Raw genomic sequence first — 24,001 nt, 5'->3', positions numbered from 1 at the left:
AATAAGGATCCAACCAGGGCAGAAGACTTTAAGCCATTATCCTCGGTGGCAGCAACACACATTTGGCTTTCCCAGACAACTGATGGTGTGACTGTAGAAATAGATCAAATAAAAGAATACATATTGGGAAGCTCATGTTCGGCTTCTCATTAGTAGTCCGTGGGTCTAGTCAAGAGGTGAGGGTGCTCCATCATTGGAGGTTTTTAAGAGAAAATTGGACAGCCATTTGTCCAGAATGGTATAGGACCATGATGGCGAACCTATGGCACTCCTGCCAGAAGTGACACGCAGAGCCACTTCTGCCAGCACGCGAGAGGTCGCCTGGAAGAGCCCCACTGCGCATGTATGCGCACTGCCCGAGAGCTGATTGTTGGGTATCTGGCGTGCATGTGCAGGGGGGGTGCATGGGAGATGCGCGCACACGCAGAGACGCAGGGCATGCAGGGGATCATACACACATGTGCAGAGATGTGCGGCACGCACGCATAGGAAGCGTGCCCCCCCCATGCACATTGCCTTCTGGGTGCTGGCACGCAAGCGCACACGTGCGCAATTTTCAGCACGCAAGCCCGAAAAGGTTAGCCACCACTGGTATAAGGTCTCCTGCTTGAGCAGGGGATTGGACTAGAAGACCTCCAAGGTCCCTTCCAACTCTGTTATTCTGAAACACCAGTAGATACATTATCATAATGTCAGGGATTTACTTAGAATGACTTAAGAGTAACTTTATTGTCACTTTTGAATGTACACTAATCATTCATTTAATGCATACATTAAAATGAAGTTTCGTTGCATACAGCTCTCAAAGGGTCACCACCTCCAATATACCCTACATAAACATGACAAAATAAATACGAAATTATGCATATACCTACACATTATATGACACAGATAAATAACACAGTCTAGTTCGGATGCACAACATGTACATGGCGAGGGAGAGCTCGGCACCTCGAAAATTTCTGCCCGAGTCCCCAGTTTGAAATAGGCTTTAAAATGCTGCATCGTCCAATACTGCCTCTCCTTGTCTCCGGCTACTTTTCCTGCTCATACGGGACCCAACCCACAACAAACACACACACATATATATATACGAGAAGTTCCCGCTTTTCAGGGTCAATAGGAGCAAGCCGAGGGGCGGAGAAATCCTCAGCCAATCCCGTGCTTGGCTAATATACGACGTCATTAAGGTGCGCCGGTTTTGCTTCACGAGAAGAGACAGTAACGGGACTTGAAGCGGGGCTTGGGTTGTTGTTTTTTTTGTCTTATAACGGCTCCTCGGTTTTTCGCACCGAAGCGACAATGTTTCTTTCCACTCCCACCTCGCCTCACACTCCAGGCGGCGGCGGCGGGGGCTCGGGCCGAAGAAGCCTCCGCCCCGGAGGTAAGAAGAGCCAAACGCTGGTGACCTCGTCCGTCTCTTCCCCAGCCTTCTTCTCGCCGGCAACGAGGAGACACCTCGGTTCCCTCTCTGCGCGGTGAGTACTTTGCCCCGCCCGTCGGTGGGTGGAGCCTAACCGGGCCCTCCTTCCACGCGATTGGTGCGAAGATTTTCAAGGGGCATCTGGAGAGGAGGGGCGGGGTTTACTTGGTTTCAGGAGACAAGTGCCATTTTAATTGCAAAAGAGCAAATAAGTATTGCGGTGTTGTGGGGGAAGTCACAATTTCTGGGGTCGCCCTAATTGAGGCGGGAACACGAAGGCGTTTTCCAAGGAAGAAACTATGTGTTTCAAATGCGGTGCTGCTTTCAGAGGAAAGGAAGGATTGGAGATTTTCTCTTGTGCGCTGCAACCTGTCATCCACGGGCTGGATGGGGCTCTTCTAAGCTGCCACTTATATATCCCCACCCCCACCCAAAAATTAGTGCATTTTTATTTCTCCAGTGTTGGATACTCCTTTTCAAAGTTTTAATAAAAATGTACCTTTTATTTCTTGTATTGAAAAAGCACTGTAAGAAATCTTAACCGTACCCAATAAAAAAGGGATAAGAGTTAAAGATATTGTATTGATCAGTTTTCATCATATGAATAATTCTCATATTTGCATTTCTAGTACATAGTGAAACATAACTGTCAATCTCGGATGATCAAGCTTATACAATGATAGATTAACCCATTATTTAATATCATTAAATATGTACACATTCAGTCCACTATTTTTAAGTGCTAAAACTAAAATACTTTTATTCCAGAATACTTTGGGTCTGACTGACCCTTCTTTCAGATTTTTTCTATATTGAGTATATTTATTTAATTATTTATTTATTTAATATTGCCGCCTATTCATCCAGGGTGACTCAAGGCGATTTGCAGAATGTAAAACCATATTTAAAACAACCACCCACCCCCCAAAACTAACAAAAAGAATCAAATAAATTAATAAAGTATAATAGAACAAAATCTGGACAAAAAAATCACACACCCCAACTCCCACCCACCCCGCCCCAACGATTGATTATTTTTTATTTTATTGTATGTCAACTTCTGAATGCAATAAATGTGTTGAAAAGCTAATGGGTATTGTATATTTGTGTGCCCTGTTTCCTGTTCTACTGCAGTGGTAAAAACATTTAAGGCCTTGAACTAGCATTCCCAGTTAGATCAGGACTAGATAAGCCCATGGTTTGACTCAATGTAAAAGAATTTAAAAATTGTTTAATTTGAATTTCTGTTGAGCTTCGTCGCAGTGACATTGAAAAGGATTCAGAAGTGAAATCTGTTTTGCAGAGTGCAATTATAGTGTTTATTAGTGTTGAATGAATATGCTTAATTTTGCATTTAGATTGTTTTATTTAATAGAATATAAATAGAAATTGGGTATTATATATTGTCTTGATAAATCCCAATAATTTTTCACCAAATTTCATGTCTGTCAATTGTTTGATAAGAAATTTCCTATTCAGGTTGTCAAAAGCCTTCTGGGCATCTAAGAACATCAATGCCATTGTTTTGGTTGTATGTACTTCATAAAATTCCAAAACATCCATGATGATTCTTGTATATTCTTGTATATCATTTGTTTATGCGGGAGAAACCCATTCTGATCGGTATGAATAGTTTTGCTTAATACTCTTCTTTAATCTCTCCACCAGTATTGTGGCCAAAATCTTGTAATCTACATTTAAAAGTGATATTGGTCTGTAGTTTTGAATTTTTTATGGGTCTGATTGCTCTTTATGGATGAGAGTTATATACGCTTCAGTCCATGATTTTGGTATATTAGCACTTTCCAAGGCTTCATTATATAGATCCGTCATTAACTCCTCCAATAACTCTTGAAACTCCTTATAAAATTCAGATGAAATTCCGTCTGGGCAGGGGTCTTATTTGGTTTTTGTGCTCCAATTGCCTTCCTAATTTCTTCTATCGATATTTTGTTGTTTAGTGTGTTTCTCTTCAACAGTCATTTCTGGCAAAAAAATTTCCTTCAAGTATTGGTTAGCAAGTTCTTCTGGTACTTCTTCTTGGTTATATAAGTTCGTAAAGAATTCCTTGGCAATTTCTTTCTTTTCCTTGGCCTGAGTACATACTTTCCCTTCTTGATCTTGGAGAGCTACAATCGTTCTTTTTTCTTGTTCTTTTTTTATTTTGTGGGCTAACCTGGCTTATTTGCACTTTCAAAGTAATTTTGTTTTGCTAATTTGATTTTTTGGGCCAGGTCTTCCTGTGTACTTAAATTTATCTTGTGTTTTACCAAATCTATTTTTCTTAATATTTTGATTATTCGGATCGTTTTGTCTACTTGCTTCCAAATCTTTGAGTTTCTCCCTCCACGCGTTTTGTTGTTGCCTTTTTTCTTTGTTCCTTTTAATGTTATAGGCATTAGTTAAACCTCTCACATAGGCTTTTGTCGTGTCCCAAAGATTCTGTGGGGACGTATGTTCTCTCTTATTTATTTCGAAAAATACTTTCAGTTCTTTTTTCATCATTCCAATATATTCCTTATCTCTTAGTATACTATTATTAAATGTCCATCTTCCAATCTTTCCCTTTCCTTTCCACTTAATTTGAATAGGATTATGGTCGGCCCATGCGTTTGGCAAAATCTCTATCTTTTCAGTATTCTCCATTAGACCTGGGTCCATCCATATCTGATCTATTCTGGACCAAGAGTGATGGGGGTTGGGAAAAAAAGTATTGTTTTTTAGTTAGATACAATTCTCTCCACACGTCTTTCAAATTTAGTTCTCTCACCATATTGTTAAAAGAAGATGGGAGTAGTTTCCTTTTCTTTTCTTTTTTGGAACTTCTATAGTCTTTATCCTTATCCGGATAAATGTTTTTTGAGTTTCTCGAGTGTCTGTTTTTTTTATGATGAATTTAAACCATTGATATTAACTGAAAATAGGGTGATTTCTCTGTTCGTCTTACTGTCTGCGTAGGACGTTTCTTGTTTTATTCCTTGTTCTGGGTTCTCTTGTTCTTGGTCTGTTGTCCTCTTCTCTAAGGTTCTGGGATTCTGACTGTGATAACGGGTTTTTTCTCTTCAGAAAATTGTTCTTCCTGACTTCTCGTATTTAGGTCTTCTCTACTTTCCTGTTCTTCCTGTTCGTCCCAAATATTGTTCGCGGAATTCCTGTGCTTTCTCTATTGTATCAATTTTATATTTTTTGTCCTGCCATGCTACTAAGGGCCCCTCCGGGGTAAGCCATCTGATGGTATATCGTTCTTGATTAGCTGAGTTGACAGAAACTGGTAACCCCTTCTCTGCTCTCTAACTATCCTGGGTATTTGTTTCAACGTAACTACTTCATGGTCTTTATATATCAATGGCTCATCTCTGGTCTTACTATATAGCAGGTCTTGTGTATTTCTTGCAAATCGGAAATGGACCTCTCGGGGTAGCCTGTGTATTCATGCATAGTGCACTCTGTAAACCTCGTCGATATTCTCAATTTCCTGTTTATTTTTCTGTAGAGCCGCTGCTATTAGGTTCATCATTATTGCACGTAGGTCTTCTTTTCTATCTTCAACAACATTCTGAGATCTAAGATAAAATGATGCTTTTTCTAATTCTATGTGCACCACCAAATCTCGAAGTTCGCAGTATAGCATTTTCCAGTTTTGTTCCAATTCCTCTAATCTCTTTTCTACCACCTCTGTTCTTGCCTCTACTGTGTTTAATTTCTGTTCATTCTTTATCATTGCCTCCTGCATCATTCCAACTTTACTATCCACATTTTGTATCTCATTCTTCACTCCTCCTATTTCAGTTCTCGTCTCTGTTTTCATATCTTCGTGGTTCCTCACTATCAATTCGTGGGTTTTTACCATCATTTCCTGCATCATAGAAAGTGTTGTCTATACTGTCTGCAGACTTTGAGCAGAGCTTTTCCACTAATAACATTGTATCTATCGATCTCTGTCCCAGAGGTGAAGACATCGCTGTTGTAGGTTTCTTCCCTGATTTTACAGTTGTAATTGTTGTTGCCATTTTAACTATCTGTAGCAGCTCTCTCCAATCCACCATCAACTATCCCTAGTAGAGTTATATTATCCTCTCCTTTTTGGTTCAATATAAATGTTAGTACATATGTTATTAATTAACAATTTTCTATTATGAATACTCTCAATCAAATCTTACTTCTATTTTTTACATATTCAGATATTCTGATATTTAAAGAGTTAATTATTAATCCAATATAAATATAATTAATCCACTATAGATATAATTAATCAAATGTAAATATAATTAATCAGAAAACAACAATCCTATATACTTAATTAATTAATATAAATAGTTAGGGCACCCAGTTCATTAAGATACTTAAATTCCTATATATATAGATTAATCTATTTCCTTAAGATTCTTAATTATATATTTAACTTGGAGGAAGTGTATCTGATTTCTTTTTTCTGAGTTACTTACGTTATATTTAAACATTAAATAGAATAGTTTATCAATAATTAGCAATACGATGGGGATAATGATACTATACAATTATTCTTTAACCATCTGTTTTATATGCTTGTACGATCACCTTCCAACAATCATTCAGTTAGTCAAAAACAGTTCAATCAGTATTAAACAGTATTCTATATTTAATATTCTAACATATCTGTATCTCTTAAATTTATTTTTTACCAATATTGTTTAAATGGGTTTATGTTTTACCAGTATCATTTAATGAAGTCCATAATCTTTTTGTTGAGTGTCTTGTTACAGCTCTTAATTCAAAATGTCGTCTTTCAAAGGTACACAGTCACTTTCTCCAGTTCATTTCTTCTTTCTGTTATATTTTTTTCTTACTCTTTTATTCTTTTACTCCCACACAGTCACAGTTCCACTTAGAGATCTTAAATAAATCAAATCTTCCTTATTTTCATTGTCACAATTGTCTATAAATATTTTCCAGGTTAAAGTTTCTTTTTCCCAGTCCTTTCCTCCGATCTTTCAATGCGTCAAAAGTTCTTTTCTGAATCTTACGCTCTTAACTGTTCTTTCATTCTCCCTGTACCACTTAAACACCGTCAGTTTCTTTCTCTTTCTTTCCACAATTCTCAAACAGACAGTATAGTTCTATAGTTCTCTCCTCAACTCTCAAAGTAAACGTTGTTGCCTCACCCTTCGTCTCCTCAGATTTCACTGTTCCATTAGTCAGCATAAATCTGTGCCATTATTCTGTCAGTGCTCCTACCGTTAATTCTGCCGCTTCTCTACACTGTTCAGTTCGGAGCTTCAATCTTCCTTTGTAATATACACCAATATTCTGGAAATCTTCTTTAAACACACCTTCCCACTGCTCAGCCTGCTGCTTCCCACTCTTTGCATCCTTCTTCTTTAGGCCACTGGGGTGCTGCGTCTCTGGTTCCGATCATCACAATCTCCCTCTTCTGCTGTTGGTTTTCACGGGGTTCTTCTTACAGTCTCCGGGATCGCAGCACCTTCCCAAGACCTCTGCGCCTTCCCCTTTCGTCTGCTTACCCCTCCAGGGTCCGACACGGTCCTAGAAGCCGCCAAACAGCGAAACTCGGAATCTTTCAGAGAGGCGATCCGCTCCTCAGCTCCGCACCAACACAGAGCCGAACCGGAAGTCTCTTAACTTTCTTTCTTCCTACATAATCAGTTGCTAATGTTCCAACATTGCAGTCATATTAACCTTGATTATTAATCATGTTGTTTTCAAAAATGAAATGGAGAAGTATATTTTGGCAGTGTTCAAGCCAGTTACATTTTCAAGTATATATGATCTTGCTTTATCTGTGATTAATAACACTCCCTGACTTTAAGCTTTGCCTGATCTTTCTTCTCAGCTTGATTACAAATATTTCAATATTTACGAAACATCAACAGTTTGTGAATGGGAATAGACAAGAGCAGTACTCAGTTTCTAATATAAAAACAAAGAAAAACAAATCCAGTTTCTGTCAACTCAGCTAATCAAGAACGATATACCATTCAGATGGCTTACCCCAGAGGGGCCCTTAGTAGCATGGCAGGACAAAAATATAAAATTGATACAATAGAGAAAGCACAGGAATTCCGTGAACGATATTTGGGACGAACAGGAAGAACAGGAAAGTAGAGAAGACCTAAATACGAGAAGTCAGGAAGAATAATTTTCTGAAGAGAAAAAACCCATATCAGTCAGAATCCCAGAACTTTTGAAAAAGCACATTAAGAGAAATGTTTTTGTTAACTATATGAAAGGTAAAGAAAAATTAATAGAAATGAAATAAAATATTAAAAGCAAATATCTTTGTATGAATTGATAAAAGCACATGGGGGGATTGGAATCTTTGTTGTTGAGCAAAGCAGTTATTAAGGAAGACACCATATGACTGGTTTGCTCAATGACTACAATCTCGGCCCTTCTGGTTGCAGCTGTAAGTGATCTTGCAAGTTGGTAAGTGGATGGAGCCATAAGTAGGAGCGAGAGGTGCTGCCTCAGGGAGGTGAGGAGCCTTGGGAGGTTCTGCACAGGCTGTACATGAGGCAATGTAAAGCTTCAGCCTTTGCCCCAGCCTAGCCCCACAGTTCAACAATTGGAGGCAGTACCACGGCTAGGTCTGAAGTCGAGGCTTAGGGCCTTCAGCAGTTTCAACCAACTGCCATTGGTCCTCAACTTCAGTCCTAGCATTGCTGTTACCATTGAGAAATGCCACCTTACACCCTCACATTGTTCCCAAGGCATGAGCCTTGGGGAATGGTGTGATTGGCCCTGCCATCCAACACGCCTCATCTTCAGCTGAGAGGCCGGAGCAGCCTGTTGAAGACAGCTCCTGGTCAATGGCAGACCTTTTCCAAAGCCACCTCGCCATTCCCCAAGCCTCTCATAATTGGGAGAATGGACTAATTAAGGATTGCACAGTTTGTAGAATGAGGCTTCCGAAGGAGTATGAGAAGAGACTGCATTCTCACAGTGCTTCAGAAACCTCATTTTCCCAATTCACACAAGATTTGGGGAATGCCACACACCCAAATTTTGATCACGTGACCATGGGAACCCTGCAGCAGCCATGGTGTTGGGCACAATTCGGTCAGTGAATAAATGTGTTGTAAGTTGAGAACCACCTGCATACAATTTGTTTTGACTTCAACTGTTTAGATAGCTAAAGAATTTGTGTAGTGTTGAAAGTAACAAAAATCAAATCAATGCTATTAATTTCATTATTAAATCATTATTTTTTTCTGCTTAGGTGTACCCCTACAAAGGTTGTACATCACCCAACAGGAAGTGAAACTATCAATTATGATGTAAAAAAGTTTGGTTCACCTTTGCCAGTAAAAGTTGTAGAAGCTTTGAGAATGGCTGATGGTAAGGTTTTTTTAATTTGGTCATAAAAATAAATGATAATGGAAGAAATAGAATTTAGATTATTAAATAGCATTTTTGCTTGTATCTGTAAATTAGCAAGACAGCAATGTTGCTGTTTAAAGACTTATAAAATAAAAATGATTCAAACTGTCCTAATTTGCATTAGAAGCAAAAATACTTTGCTTGGAAGCCATAACTCATTATTTCTATCTGACGCTCAAATAATTATGTACTTGAAAATTATGTATTTCTAGCAACTGAGAAGTTCCAGCAGTTCCAGCTAGTCCTCAAGTTATAACAGCAATTGAAATTTCCATCGCTAAATGATGTAGTCGGAGTTGCTTACAACAGCATTTGGGACTGGAGTTTCAATCACATAGCGATGGCCATCCTGGCAGTCCCAGTGTTGTAATCATGAGCCTGGCTTCCGAGCAATCCAACCGTGACCTGTAACCAATGGCTGCAACTTTGTGGGCTGCTTGTAAGTCCCGCTCATTCACTGCCATTGTAATTTTGAACGGTCACTGAATAAATGGTCATAACCTGAGGACTACCCATATAAAATAGAATCAAGTTATTTTGTGAAGTTGACACATAATCATATCAGTTTTACAAGATTGTTACTGGTTGTCAATTTTCCCCTACTCTTAACGTTACTCATTGTCAAAAACATACCTGCCTTGGGTGTCTAATGAAATTCTTTTTTCCCTATGAATCTACTTACGGATTTGGGCCATCCTCGGAGAAGGAAGGCAAGCCTGGATTTTATTTTATTTATAATTATAATTTATTTTGGAATCTATTATTTTATTATAGCTGAGGACGATTTGAGTATGCTGCTAGATGAAAGTGGATGGGCTTGGCTAGTCCATAAAGATAGACTAATTATTTGGAAGATTGGTCAATCATCAATAGCTAAGGTAAAGTAACAGCAAATTGAAATGTATTTAAGCAGGCTTAGTTATAATGATGTATATGTTCATCAATAGGCAAATGTAGGCAAATGAACTGCTTCAAATAAGCATTTTTCTGGAGTCTTATTTGTATGAACTTGGAATACATCTATACTGCACACTTTCTGTAACATTTAGACTTTATATTAATAAGGAAAGTGGCTCACTTTGTTCCCTAATGTTCTGTTTTTCCCTCCTAGAATGACACAATCTGAAAACTTTAAGAATGTATCATATTTGGGGATGAAATTGAATGGAAACAATCACATTATGCTGCAAATAATTTGCTATTTGATGTAGTCTCAGTATTTTTTATTAACTTGTGCATTATAAAAGAAAACGAATTATATAAGTTTAACTATTCTTGGTTGAAAAAAGGTCTTTGTGATTCTACCAGTAGTAGGCTTCCAAATAAGTATGCAATCAGCATCAGTGAGTTGAGAAAGAAGTATTCTGCTTGTAATATTTTTTTAAAAGTCTTTAAAAAGTGAACCAAGAAAGATCCATATTTAGTTGTCAGCAACTACTGAAAGTTATTTTGTAATTTAAAAAAACTCTCATATAAGAAAGTTCTCATATGCCATTTTATAGATTTATAGATTTATTTGTAGTGCTAGGCAGATATTTCAAATTATTCTCTATTCATTATTGTTGGGGGATTTTGCACATGATTCACATTATTTAAAAAATTAAGTTTTAATGCTTCAGTTCTTTGACACTTAATACATCTTTGTTAAACATTGAGTTGAATTTAGACTACATCTTTTTTAAAATATATTTGTCAGCTTTTTACGGAAAAAAATAACTAAGAGTTGACCATAGAAATCCAAACTTTTCTTTTATTCAAAGCATGAAACATTATAGCTGACTAATATAAATGCAGAATACTAAATTAAAGAATATATATACTTTTTGTGTTACAGTGTTCTGTATGCAAAGAACTTCAGTTGCCACCCAGCGACTATATTTGGACTGCACATCTGATAGCAGTATGCTGTCTTAATGTTCCTGGTGAAGCATCTTCTTTACAGGTTAGGGACATTTAAATATCTTTTGAAGACATAACACATTCAATTTATGCCATTTTCATGCTCCATTTGGAAATTACACTGGTACTTACCGTGCAGTCAGTATACCGTACATCTTTAAATATGATTTTAAATAAAGGGCTGGGGAAATTCTGTGTCTAATATATATTCATTGAATTATGGCAATTTGCTAATTATAAGTGCTGAAATCACTTCGGTGTACTTTTAATTGTTTTAGAAGTATTCACTATTCAGCTATAGAAATCAATTAAATGTATTTATCTTATATGCTGTCTATCTTACTATTATATAAATAAATGTTAGAGTGATTCAGAGCACTATTTGGGGGGTTTTAAATAGTCATTCTGTTATGTTATTTGTGGTGCTCTAAAATAGTGGTCGCCAACCGGTGGGCTGTGGCCCACTGGTGGTCCGTGAGAAAATTTTGGTGGTCCACAGAGAAATGTCACCCCCAGAGCACTCCCCCAAGCAATTAATCCAGGCTGCACAGGAACACAAGGCTGTGCCACCCACATAGCCCAAGGGAATCCACCCTGCCCACTCACTCCTTACCTGGCAAACTTGCCTGTTAAGTTGTTATTTTTCCTTTTTCCGACCATCAGCTGTTCTGCTGTGCCAGGAGATTTAGATTAGCCAGGGTGGGAGCAAGGTTCAGCAGCCAGATAGCAAGGCAGGAAATTTAGTTGGATTTGTTGCTTTCTCCTGATGGGTAAAAGTGTCTTTTTTATAATTCGAACCTTCCACTGGTAGGACTGAATTGGAGTTCTTGCTAGAATTCATGTTACAGACTGAGATAGCCAATGACAGAAACACAGATCTCTCTAAGTGAATCTGTGATTCTGTGAGCAACTAAATCTGCCTGCCTGCCTTGCCTGATTTTGGGTAGAAGTTGCTCTTTTTTATAAAAAAATATATCAATATTTACATACATGGTGTGTTGCGAGGTAATTTTGTGAGTTTGCTTGCTAGCAAATTTTAATATTTATATAAATATTTATAATATTTACATAAAAGCCATGCCCAGCCAGTCACATGACCACCAAGCCACCCCCCACAAATTAGGCCATGCTTACAGAACCGGTTAAGAAATTTGAATCCCACCCCTGCCTCTGTGTGTGTGTGTGTGAGAGAGAGAGAGAGAGGGAAAACGTCAGCAAGCCACCATCAGTCACAATTCATATTAGTAGTCCCCAGGATTTAAAATTATGAGTTTGGTGGTCCTGGAGATCCAAAAGGTTGGCGACCTGTACTCTAAAACTATGTCCTAGGGTGAATATTAAAACATTCTTATTCTGAGATGCAAATCGGATATTAGGATTAAATTAAGGAAGACTTCAATCCATACTAATCCTCTGCTTTAATAATCATTCCACTTTCCTTTTTTCTTTAAATTTGTCTTTTTATTCTGTAAAAATATTTAATAAAAACTTTAAAAATATTCCCTTTTGGCTGGTTAAATCATTAACTAAAAAAATCTATTTTTGTATCTTCTCTCCTAGGAAGTCAGGGGGCATTGTAGCTAATTACTCAAATCACTTATTTTTGCTCATTTTCATTGACTTTTTTCTTAGAAAAACACTTCTTTGGTTTATTCTCTCTGTAAAGTTGTTGTAGTTTGTAATGCACCTAAAATCTGTATTTCTACATTTAAAAAACTATTTAGACTCAATGGAGGATCATACATTGCAAAATCTCTGTTAGTAGACATTGCAACACAGATATAAATTTATATCTGACAAGTTTATAATTCTCAGCAGGCTAGAAATTTATTTTTTTCTTACATTATACTACAACAGATTTAGACCTTGAGACTTAGGCTGATGTGAATTCTAAATAATAGAATTAACATGTATATATATTTTTTATATTTGCAAGTCCCTTGTGGTAATGGCTGCCACCCGTGAAGGAACAATACGTTACTGGCCCAGCCTCGTGCACGAAAGTTCCTATACTGAGACAAATATGGATTTTGGCGATGCTCTTTATAACTTTCTTACAGCTGTAAAGGTACATTGAAGATGCTTTATGACAATTTAGTAAAAGTTCTGAAATCTATTTTTTCACTATTTATATATAAAATGAAATAGAACTATCATTTTGAAGTTGGTTAGCTAGTCTGTTTTTAAAAACAAAATATCAATACAGTTTTTCCAAAAAACTGAACAGAACTTTCTTTTAGGGCGGAAGCTTTATTTTATCCTCGGCAAGGAGTCAATTTATCCGACTTACACCTGATAGCAATGGGAAGATTTACCAACATGGCTTAGCTCAAGGACAAGGCATGTTTTCTGGAATAGGTAGAAAAGTTTCTTCACTGCTTGGGATTCTGTCACCTTGTAACGATGAAGAAGTAAGTCTTAAAAATAAAAGTATTTTCATTTTAATGCTGATTTTCCCCCCAATTTCTCTCACATGAAAGGAATGCTTTACAACAGGACTCAGTGCAGACAGATTCGCTAGAACAGTTGGTAGACAACTACAGGCAGCTTTTCCCCAACTAAATTTATATTTAGTTCCTTAAGACCTCAAGATCCCCAACTGAAATGCAGCAACAAAATGGCCTAACGTTAGTATTTTGATTGGTATTTTTGGTTCAAAATTAAGGCTGAGAAGAAAAACAGTGTGCCAAAGTGTTCAGTTCCTACCCCCAAAGATTGTTTCTTTGCACCAATTCAGGTTTTGTGGGGGTTGTTTAAAGGTGAAGAGATAATAGGAAATCTTGGGAAGCATACCTTCCATGAGCAATCCTCATCCCTTCTTCCACCTCCTTAAAGGCACCAGGACAGTAATAAGGGATAATTTTTCAGATTAGGAAGCTTAATGTAACAGTTTTTCTCTATGATTTTTGATACCATATTTTCCCACTATTTGCATTATATTTTAATACAATTTTGATTGCTGTCTAGAATATATTTCAAGATTTGACAGAATAACTTTGCAGTACTCTCATATTTGTGCTATTTTTTAATTTTATCCTTGTTTCTTTGGTATATTTGTCTTTTTTGTGGGCGGGGAATTTAAGCTTTTCTGTTTTCTTAACTTGAACTTCCAACAGAGAACTGCAGTATATTAAACACTGATATTTTATCTCTAATTTATATCTAACTCAGCTTTCTAGTGTTCTTTGGGATGAAGATGATTCAAGATTTTATGCCATGACCAACTCAAATCTTTATAAATGGGAAATAGAAGACAATGCAGAACGTCAAGTTCTCAGCTGGGATATAAACAGAATACTTAAAGAAAATATCACGGAATCAATATGGGTAAGAAGTAATATATGTAACATAATATATAGTTTCCTTCTTTCTGGCATTTTTAACAATCTATTATTTGTACAGGGATCAGAAAGCAATTACGGGGACATTAAAGAAGATATTAATGTGCAATATTTGGATTTGCAGCAAAATTGGTAAGTACCTATTTAGAAAGTGAGCTGTATTACAGATTCATATTTCTAGTAGTATTACTAATTCAGACACTGTTCTAATCAAAATATCATCTCCTTATCCACACAATCAGGAAAATATAATTTAACCAAAAATAATAATTAAAACACAGGAATAACCACTATTTAATTGGTTAAGCAAGAGTGAAAAAAATCCTTCAGTCTTCATATATTTATTTATTTAAATTTATTTAAGCTGCTGGAGGATTTTGGGCCAGTCATTCTCTCTCAGCCTATCCACCTCACAGGGTTTTTATGGGGAAAAATAGGAGGAGGAAGAAATATTATGTATGCTCACTGTCAAAACACATAACATAAAATTAAAAAATATATAGTATCTGAGCTTCATAAAATAACCTTCAGCAAAGCCAAGAAACAGGTTCTATCACACATAAATAAATAAAATACAAGTTTAAATACAGTAAGTTGGGCTTATACACCATGTAAAAATCTTAAGAATGTTTTTTTTAAGTCAAGCAAAGAGGTTAATATATATTTGAAAAATTGCTGTTTCATCATCTGATATTTCTGAACAACAATTTGTAATTATGATAATTGTCTTTTCCAATGAGTAGTGATGGACTAGTTATTTTGGCAGCAGCATGGCATCTTGGTGACACTCCCTGCCTTGTTTACTATACTTTGATAACTGTAGAAGATAATGGCTACCCCACATCTGATAATGTGATTGTAGAGGTCACTCAGTATAACCCACCTTTTCAGGTAATTGGCATTGTTTTATGCTTTTTTTGATGCTTCTGATTTTAAACATACTTATAGAATATAATTTCAAGTGATTGGTTGTGAGAGTGAAAAAAACTGAACTATATCCATAGAAACATGCTGTTGTACTTCCTTTTGTCTTGTAATGTTATTTAAATAATACCTGAATTTTTAAAAATGGCATAACTAAAGATTTAAAAAAATAGAACCAGTAATTTAATTTGTAAATGTAAATGTAAAAAAAAGAAGAAAAGAAACTGATGCTATTAGTCTTTGGAAATTGAACTCTGGATAATTCAGTTTTGGAAATTGAGAATCCGTTATTTTATAGTATATAGCAGTACATATATAACTCATGTATCAGATTGGATTACATGTGATCTAGAAAAGGATTTATCACTAGTCTGTATTCTATACACATTAGCAAAAAGTATATGTGTCTTTCAATAAGATTGTAGAACTGTAAAGAATATAAGAATGGTGTATCATTATGAAAAACTATAGGAATGTAATTTATAATCTATTCCTTTCAGGCATCAAATTTATTAATATTTTGTATGTATGCCAGGCCTACCTACAAGATAGTATTGCTGCTCTTAATAATGCTTAATAATAGTTCTTGGAATATTTAATGTTGTATTTTTCAGCCTGAAGAACCAGTGTGTCATTTAATAGTCCCAGATTTTTCCAGCCATTTTGCTTGTCTTTATACTGAAAATGAGGTATTTGCTTGTTCAACTGGAACAGGAAGAACCTCTTTGCCACAGGAAAAGATTACTTTCAGTGCCCAGGGTGAGAATATTAATAAATGCAAACTGTTTAACAAAAGTTAATGAAACTGTTCAGTCTTTCTCCAGAACTGCAGCAAAGATTCTTGTTCCCCTTACTATTGACTAATGGTTAGGTTCTGGGGTAGTAATTATGAAATTTAAAAATAAAACTTGTTGCATTACTGATTGATTCTTATGGATGTAGATTTTTCTTTTCCAAAGTATCACCATATGTAACTTCCATGAATCAAAGTCAAAAACAATAGAGAAGGAGACAGCCATTTACTGCTTCCACGCCATGATCAAGCAAGAGAAGCTTTGTCCTATGGGGGCATCTTTCATCTGCAGATGTTGATGTTTTAGGGATTATAGTAGAAACAACAGTTTTTCAATCACTCTTAAGCCATTTAGGCCTTTAAAAGTTAGTGCCAGCACCTTAAATTATGAGTAGCAATTGGCCACCAATTTTTCAGTACAGACGTCATGTGATTCCTATATTTGTGCCAGGTAGCAGTTTAACTGCTGCATTTTGCACCAATTGCAACTTTCAGGCAGTTTTCAAAGATGGCCATATGTCATTAGGTGAAACATGACATGTCTGCATCAATTAGCAACAGTAGTTGTAGTAATCTTGTTATGGTCATTAAGTGAAGTCCACACATTTCATCAGCCCTGCCTTTCACAGACTACTCATAACTGCCATTTGTTCAGTGTTTTCTTAACTTCAAATGGTTGTTAAGTGAGGACTACCTTTACATTACAGTCTCAATTTGGGATATAAATAAGGCATGGATAATCTCTGACTAGTTTAGCAAAGGTTGTAGCTCACACATTAACCATAATTCTGAAGACTTGTTCCTTGTCACAATCATTGCTTGAAAATCCAGTGACAGTTGAAGATCAAAGAATACTCAGATGTGGAATCCCTGCTTTTTCAAATACTACTTTCTACTTCCATTCAAGTAGAATGAATTGTCATCCAAAACATATTGAACCTTGGTCAAAATGATGATGATGATGTTTCCTTTTCTCTTTGTTTTGTACTTTAGGTGATAAAATCTTAGGAGCAGGTTGTTCTGCTCAACTTCCCATTTTTTTTGTTCAGAAAAGCGGACTTGTAACTATATGTTCCAAGGAAACCACTTCTTTACTTCCTGAAGACATTGAGGATTCTTTAGCCTGTTCTGTAGCTGAGCCCAATGATGAGGTAATAACCAATTGGAACCCTGAAAGAGAAGATGGGAAAGAGGGAAAAGTATTGCCTGGCATTTAATTCCCTCAGAATCTTTTGCCAAACATACTTATTTTTATTGAGGTTTTTTTGTAGTTGAATAATGCTTCAACTTTCCTTTGTTTTCTACTTTTCTAGAGCATTGGTTTTGATGGCTCTTCTAGAATGGATATTGTAGCTCAAGAAGATAAAACTAAAATGCTAAAATCTTCTTTTTTGCAGTTTTGCAGGTACTAAACAAATACTATATTAAATAAGCCATCAGTGGTATAATATAAGGAAAATTTTAATATTGCCTTTTATTGAGTGTTCTGTACACTTAAAAAGTTAATCAGGAAATTTATTGTTTATGAGTGGTGAATTCAAAACCCAAGACTTATGTTCTAACTAGAAAACCCATGACCCATGGTCATCATTTCAAAAATATTTTCTTACCTAAATAGAGAAACAAAATGACCAAGGCCAAATATCAGTGGGAGCGGGAGCAATTTCTGACTTCCTGGCAGCTTGCTCACAGTTGACCAGTCTCCAGCAGCCCATAGTAGGATCTGTCTACCTAGCTTCTGGAGGGCTAGGATAGGACCGGTCTACCTGTTCTCCATCAGCCAAAGGAGGGGCCAGTCTACCCAATCTCTAGAGGGCTAGAGTGGGGCTGGTTTACTGAACCTCTGGATTGTAGCACTAAAACGACTACAAATTTGTCAAATTTCAATCCCATGGATTTTGGATGCATTCTGTAAATTAGATCATTTGAAGTACCTTGATTGAAAAATTGCTGCTCTGTGATACATTATTTCACCCAGTTGAAAGTTACAGACACAAGAGTTTTAGTACACATAGATCAGTTGCATTCTCAAAATCTTAATGTATTGCATATAAAGTAATAAAGGCAAAATCCCATTTTGGGGAGATAGCCTACATTGTATAGGATTTCTTAATCTTGCTGCCTCCAACAACCCCTTTTCTTCATGTCTTTGAATTAACATGACTAAGTGGGGAAAGTACAGAATAGGATGACACAATCACTTTCCTAACATTCAAAGAAACTAATGAACTTTTATTAAATAACTTAAAACGGATGGTAACTAAGTTCACTTAACATTACAACATATTTGTAATCTGTCACTATTTGCCTTTCCTGCCCCTAGCTATATTCTTAGTCTGCCTTCTTCACAGTCCTATTCTCCTTAGATAGGACTCTGAGCATCCTTCAGATTCCTCCTACACACACCATCGAAATTCTGTCTTCAATTTCTTTTCTCTTGGAGATTCTGGTATCTGGAAGGTATTCTGCATTGCTAGGCTTTTCTTGGCAGGTCCATGAGCCAATTATCACATTCTTCCCTCCTAGCCCAAGCTTAGCCTCATACAAGCAAGTTATGTCTGAGCATTGAGAATGACATTCTAGAGCTTTATTTTACAGAATAATTTAATATTATTCCATATATTTACCGAATATGTTGCACGGGGTGAGAGGTTTATAGCTCTTCCGATTCCCAGGGGCTCCCAATTGCAGAGTAGAGAAAAGAGTCATTGCCCCTATTTTTATATTTACATTTTTGTAGCAGCCCCTTGCTTTTAGTGTAGCCATCCATTTTTCCTTTGTGTAGACTTTAGAACAGGGCTGTCAAACTCGTGGCCCACGGGCCAGATGTATCACGCGCTGGCCATTCCCACACCTGGTTTAGTGAAGGGGGGAAGTTCCGCTATGTCATGTGACGCTGCCGTGACAACACAAGTTTGACGCCCCTGCTTTAGGAGTTTATTTCTAAACTATTGCTATTATTTTCATTTATTTTTGGCTTAGTCATCAATTTTCACCTTCTGCCTTCTACCCATCTCAAACTAAACAAAGATACATTCTAATAGGAATGGGCACCCATTCTGAACTTGATGAATAAAATAAGGAAGATCATATCACCTGAAATTTTTCCAATCGTGCAAAAAAAAAAATTTTGTATTTGTTGTTCTGAATTACATTCTGAATGTGATCTTTATAAAGCTTTCAGCAAGTGTTCTCCATGTGAAAGAATTCATAAACAACAAAGGTGATTTGCATTACAGTTCCTTGTAGTTTGATAGCAATATGACATTTGGGATGTAGAATTTTCTTGTACAGCAAATACAGTAGTCCTTTAGGTGACATTACCAACAATTTCAGTTGAGGGCTTCAAAATATCCCATAACTTTTCATTAATGCAGCATATAAAATGGGGAAGCTCAACTAGAAAAGAGTGCTATCACAATTAAGTTACCCTAGTTAATATCTCATTATAACGATTGGCTTACAGTGCCTTTTCATTCATTGCAGGAAGGATGTGAAGGGTGCAAATGCCACAATTGCTGACCTTTTCCCCCAGCAAGCAGATTTCGGTCCTGATGCTGAACTTGATAGAGCCGTAATACAAATCAGTGAAGAATTAATAGATGATTATCCTACATCTGATCCACGGTGGGCTGAATCTGTACCTGAAGGTATGGATTCTTGCATATAAAAAGCAGAACAATACACGTATTTGTTTTATGTTGGATTAAGTATACTTCAAGGGTAGCCCTTCACAGGGTGCATTGCAATGTTGTTATGGATATGCATGGAAAAGGTGTTTACTGATAGTTTATGCCTGAATTAAAACACACATGCTAAATATTTTGATCTTTGCATGAACTAAAATAGGGATGTTGTAGGCAGAAGTGGTTTAGAATGAAAAGGAGACTGGAGCAGCTATGGAAATTAATACCGGGCTGGGGTGGAGTGCACAACTACTGTAACAATTCCCTTCTCCATGCAGTATGTCCTACCATGGCAGCCCAGCTGTCCCCAATTTCCCCAACTTCTTTAACTCTTCAGCTAGTCCAATGTCCCATTGCAAGATATCTCACTAGCCTGCCCACTTTCTGATCCTTCCTTGCATTTTTCATTTCTTCCCTTCTCCCCTTTCTTCTGCTGCCACTATTGATGTCCCACATTGGCATATTCCACTGGCTAGTCTTTGTTTCTCCCATCTTGTATCTTTCCTGTCCCTCCTTTCTCCTCCCTCTGGGATTGTTGCCGGAGAATGTTGGCCACATTCTGGAATTCACTTCAAGCAACAGGAAAAATTCAACAGGCTTGCCCTGCATCTCACTTAAACTAAGCAGCATATCCCTGAGCAGCTTATCCATAGCCTAGTGTTGTCTATATGCATCAGAGGATTTTTGAATTTTTTTCTTTGTGTTGAGAACCGGAGTGGAAACTTCACATGCAAAAACCAGGAGTATTCAGAGGAAAAGGAAACGTTTTCCTTGTATGTCAGCTGTGTACATACAGTCACAACCTGTGGAAGGTTTTGTATTTCTTTCCCCCTTTTTGAATCTATAGCAGAGAAATACTGAGTATTAGAATTTTAAGTGGCCTCTTTTATTTTTGCCTTGGATGATTTGGAATTCCTGTGCATTGCAAAATACTCTAAGGAATTCTACATCACTATTCTCCCACTGGGACTGTCTTGGTGTATTTAAATATAAATCCAAAGGTATAGCCAATCCTGTTGATTTTTTGCCTGAAATGAATGTAGAGTGCATTCTGAAACATGACCAAGAGGGAGGGATGAAGGGAAGGGCATTGGGAAGGTACTAGGACAAGCCATCTAGGGGAAAGAGCCAGGGAAAGCATTGAGAAGATTACTGGCAGGATATGTTATAGTGGAATGCTGGTGGCTAGGGAAGTAAGGAAAGTATTGGGAAAATTGGGAGCAGGCAGGTCTATAGACATTCCATGCTGAGAGCTAGTGAGGAAAGAAGAAGATGGCACATATATGGGTTGCTTACTCACTCTATCCATATTTTGGTATCTTCTGAACCACCCAAATGTACCTAGTTTATTTTCTGCCAAGCATTGACTCATCCAATTAGTCTAAACCTGACAGTTTGTTCTACATTCAAAACTGTACTTGTTCAGTTGCATACACATCCTCACCAAATATGCATTTTTCAGAAATAATAGATGATGGGAAGAAATAGGTAAGGACATCTAAAATAGAGCTAGAAAACCTCCATGCTATGAATTCCTCTATTTAAGAAAATTGTTATATCACCCAATATAGTTTGACCATGTATACAGTATATTCAAGATGACATAATTTTTTTTTGACTTCCTGACGTTGACATCCTTATTGATCTTTATATGAAATTGCAGCTGAGCCTGATCCAAAGAGGGACAAATGTGTTGTTAGATTCTCTTTATATAATACTGGCAAAAGAAGGCAAAAATCCAACGGGGTAGTTTTGGGAAAAAATGTGTACATCAAATATTTAAGTTAATTGAAAAGTAAAATTACATTTTCAAACTTCATTTGAAACAAGTAAACATTTAAATGTGCTTGATCATGTTTTTGTCCAGATGCAGCAAATTTTACCAACTCATCCATCATTATTCTCCACCAGCTGGATAATAAGTCACAAGCACATTCTATGTACATTGATTTTCTTCGCCAAGTAAGTTCCTAATGCTATCGGATAAAAACATGGATAACTGGCATACATTATTTTTATTTACAATTATCTCTATCTAAGGTTGATCTCTTTGGACGACTGGATTGTGTTCAAGTAAGAGGCATGCCGATGGCAGCTCGATTACTACTTTGTGAACATGCAGAAAAATTAGCAGCAGCTATTGCTCTCAAGAACTATCATTACAGATTGCCAGATCTCGTGACCTCTGCAATACAGATTGCTTTGAACAAAAGAGAAGATGACGTTCCTTCAGGTCTAACACCTGCTGATGTTTTCTTCAGAGAGGTAAGAATTATTTGTATATTTGTATATTTGTATATATATATTGTATATTTGTATATTATTTATATATCTAGAAACACATTATGCATGAATAAGCTTCAAATATATGAGGAGCCTAAAAGCACCCTAGCTATAATCCAAATGGCTTGGAACAAATACAGATCGTTAATAGAAGGCAGTCATGCCTTCATAATAAAAATTAAATGCTGTATTTGCAAGACTGCCTACCTCTGATGTGATTTTAAAAAAAAATATAAACCCAATGTCTTCAATAAATGGAGTACTAGTGTGACATTCTTTTGTTTTTCAGGTTTCTCAAGTAGATACTATTTTTGAATGCTTATTGGAAAAAGAGAAACAAGTCTTGAAGGATGCATCAGTTCAGTGTGAGGAATGGGGTGAAATAGTTGTTGATGTAAACAATATTATAAAGGTATGACATTCTGTGTTAATAATTGTGACTGAAACCTGCAAAGTTGATTATATCTAATGCTAGGTAAACAGATTTCTATCCATCAGTGCAACTTAACATTTTCTTCCCATATCTCTGTATTTTTGTACGTCAGTTCTGAAGGTCTCCATTCTCCTATGGAGCACATTTATAGAGTATGCAGGATAGCGCAATGGAGTGAAGTTGGGGAACTCTCACCAGTAGCATCCTGGTGTCGGCTTATTTATTTTATCCAGAAATCAAGCACATTTTAGATTGATTAAAGTCAGAGAAAATATTTTAGATCTTGTGATTTGAGCAGGACAAGTACTGTAACTGTACACTTAAGTTCCTTGAACTGACATTGGAGGAATTTTAAACTGCTTAATTCACTATTGTGTTTATGTGGTAGTTAAATAATTAAAAACAGGAATTTGATCAGTCCATTAATTTTGAAGAAGTCAATAGAAGTGTGATATGTTTTGTTTTATGTTTTTATGTTGTATATCACAAAAGCCAGATTAAGTACTAGTTCAAAGAGCAGTGTATTTTATATGCCAAGTGCCTGGATGAAGAGACATACCTACATAGTTTATACCAGAAACCTTGACATCACATGATGTGCCTGGAGATTATTCCATAGTTGGAAATGAGATTCTTACCAAGAATCTCCTATGTCAAGTTTCCAAGTTGTTTGATTTGTGGGTAATTAATCTTAATGATTGGACCAAATGAGCCGAAGATGATCTGAACAGAAATCTTTAATATTTTTCCCTAAACTATCTGATGGTATTTTTTTTTACCCTTGAATGCACTGTTGCTGAAAATGAAACCAGTATATGAAACCATAAGGCACTTTTCTTGTTTTAAAAAAATTCTGACTCAATTATATATTAAAAATTACTTGACTTTTGTCTAGAGGCATTCATCTTTGCATATGCATACTTCCCTTTTATCTGTCAATGCTCTGTAATCCTTATAAAATGACTATGTGAGTTCATAATAAGAATTGTATTTATGTTTTAAAAATGGCATATTCCATAAAATTGATTTTAACAAGATTTATTTTCTTTGGTTTTTTTTTTTCTGAAGGATATGCTAAAAGCTGCTATCCAAGATCGCCAATCTAAAATTCCTTCATATAAAATAAGAGATCCCACTAAAGTTGAACCTGAGTATGTACCTTGGACAGGTGAGAAAAATTAAAATGGTATTTGTGATATTTTGCTGCTAGTTTATAATATGGTCTTAGTTATACAGTCTTACACATACCTGGTATTATATTAAACTTTAAACAATTCCCTCCATTTTATTTACTTAATCTGTTAGAAGGTGCTGTTTTTCTGATGCCTGTGACAGTTTTCCTGTGGCTAAAACAAAGAGTTTGTAAAAAATGTGAATTACTTTCATTTCTTAATTCCACCTCTTGAAGTTTAAGATTGGCATATTAATTTACTTAGCAGTATTCTGATTCATGGCTTGGGAGTAATGTAGTTATTCATACACCCTAACCTTAGCACTTATTTGGTGGGGCAAAATTATACTATGATGCTGACAGCAAATTCAATTATTTGTACAAGGAACGTAGAGGAAGAAACCTAGAAGAACCAATATGGTCCAGTGGTCAGAATAGAAACCAGAAGATTGTGAATTCTAGTCCTACGTTAGGCATGAGGGCCAGTTGGGTGACCTTGAGCCAATCACTCTCTCTCAGCCCAGGATAGTTGTTCACAGGATAGTTGTTATGGAGTAAATAAGAAGAGGAAGGAGTGTTATGTTTACTCCTTGCATTATTTATAAAGTAATAAAGGTGGGATAAATATCTAAATAAACAAACTTTGTTTGAATGAGTATGGGGGCATAAGT

At 36.4% G+C, this 24,001-nt stretch overlaps 1 protein-coding gene across 1 annotated transcript in view; it reads left to right on the top strand.

Annotated features, from left to right (window-relative positions):
• The first annotated feature begins 1,187 nt into the window (after nt 1-1,187).
• NUP133 (nucleoporin 133) overlaps nt 1,188-24,001 on the top strand; it is a 35,178-nt gene continuing 12,364 nt past the window's right edge. The window contains exons 1-17 of the mRNA XM_026669459.2: nt 1,188-1,478; nt 8,640-8,758; nt 9,575-9,678; nt 10,635-10,742; nt 12,636-12,767; nt 12,940-13,110; nt 13,871-14,026; nt 14,102-14,172; nt 14,784-14,931; nt 15,579-15,723; nt 16,751-16,908; nt 17,071-17,162; nt 19,244-19,407; nt 21,311-21,405; nt 21,484-21,708; nt 22,016-22,138; nt 23,228-23,327. Of these exons, the coding sequence (XP_026525244.2) occupies nt 1,303-1,478; nt 8,640-8,758; nt 9,575-9,678; nt 10,635-10,742; nt 12,636-12,767; nt 12,940-13,110; nt 13,871-14,026; nt 14,102-14,172; nt 14,784-14,931; nt 15,579-15,723; nt 16,751-16,908; nt 17,071-17,162; nt 19,244-19,407; nt 21,311-21,405; nt 21,484-21,708; nt 22,016-22,138; nt 23,228-23,327 (2,287 nt within the window). The 5' untranslated portion in view covers nt 1,188-1,302. The remainder of the gene's footprint in view (nt 1,479-8,639; nt 8,759-9,574; nt 9,679-10,634; nt 10,743-12,635; nt 12,768-12,939; nt 13,111-13,870; nt 14,027-14,101; nt 14,173-14,783; nt 14,932-15,578; nt 15,724-16,750; nt 16,909-17,070; nt 17,163-19,243; nt 19,408-21,310; nt 21,406-21,483; nt 21,709-22,015; nt 22,139-23,227; nt 23,328-24,001) is intronic.

Source organism: Notechis scutatus, chromosome 1 (genome assembly GCF_049901735.1).
Source record: "Notechis scutatus isolate UNSWTSFEM ecotype Mainland chromosome 1, rNotScu1.2, whole genome shotgun sequence".
Taxonomy (NCBI): Eukaryota; Metazoa; Chordata; class Lepidosauria; order Squamata; family Elapidae; genus Notechis; species Notechis scutatus.
Note: the sequence above shows the minus strand (reverse complement) of the source record. Positions and strands in the feature narration are given on the sequence as shown.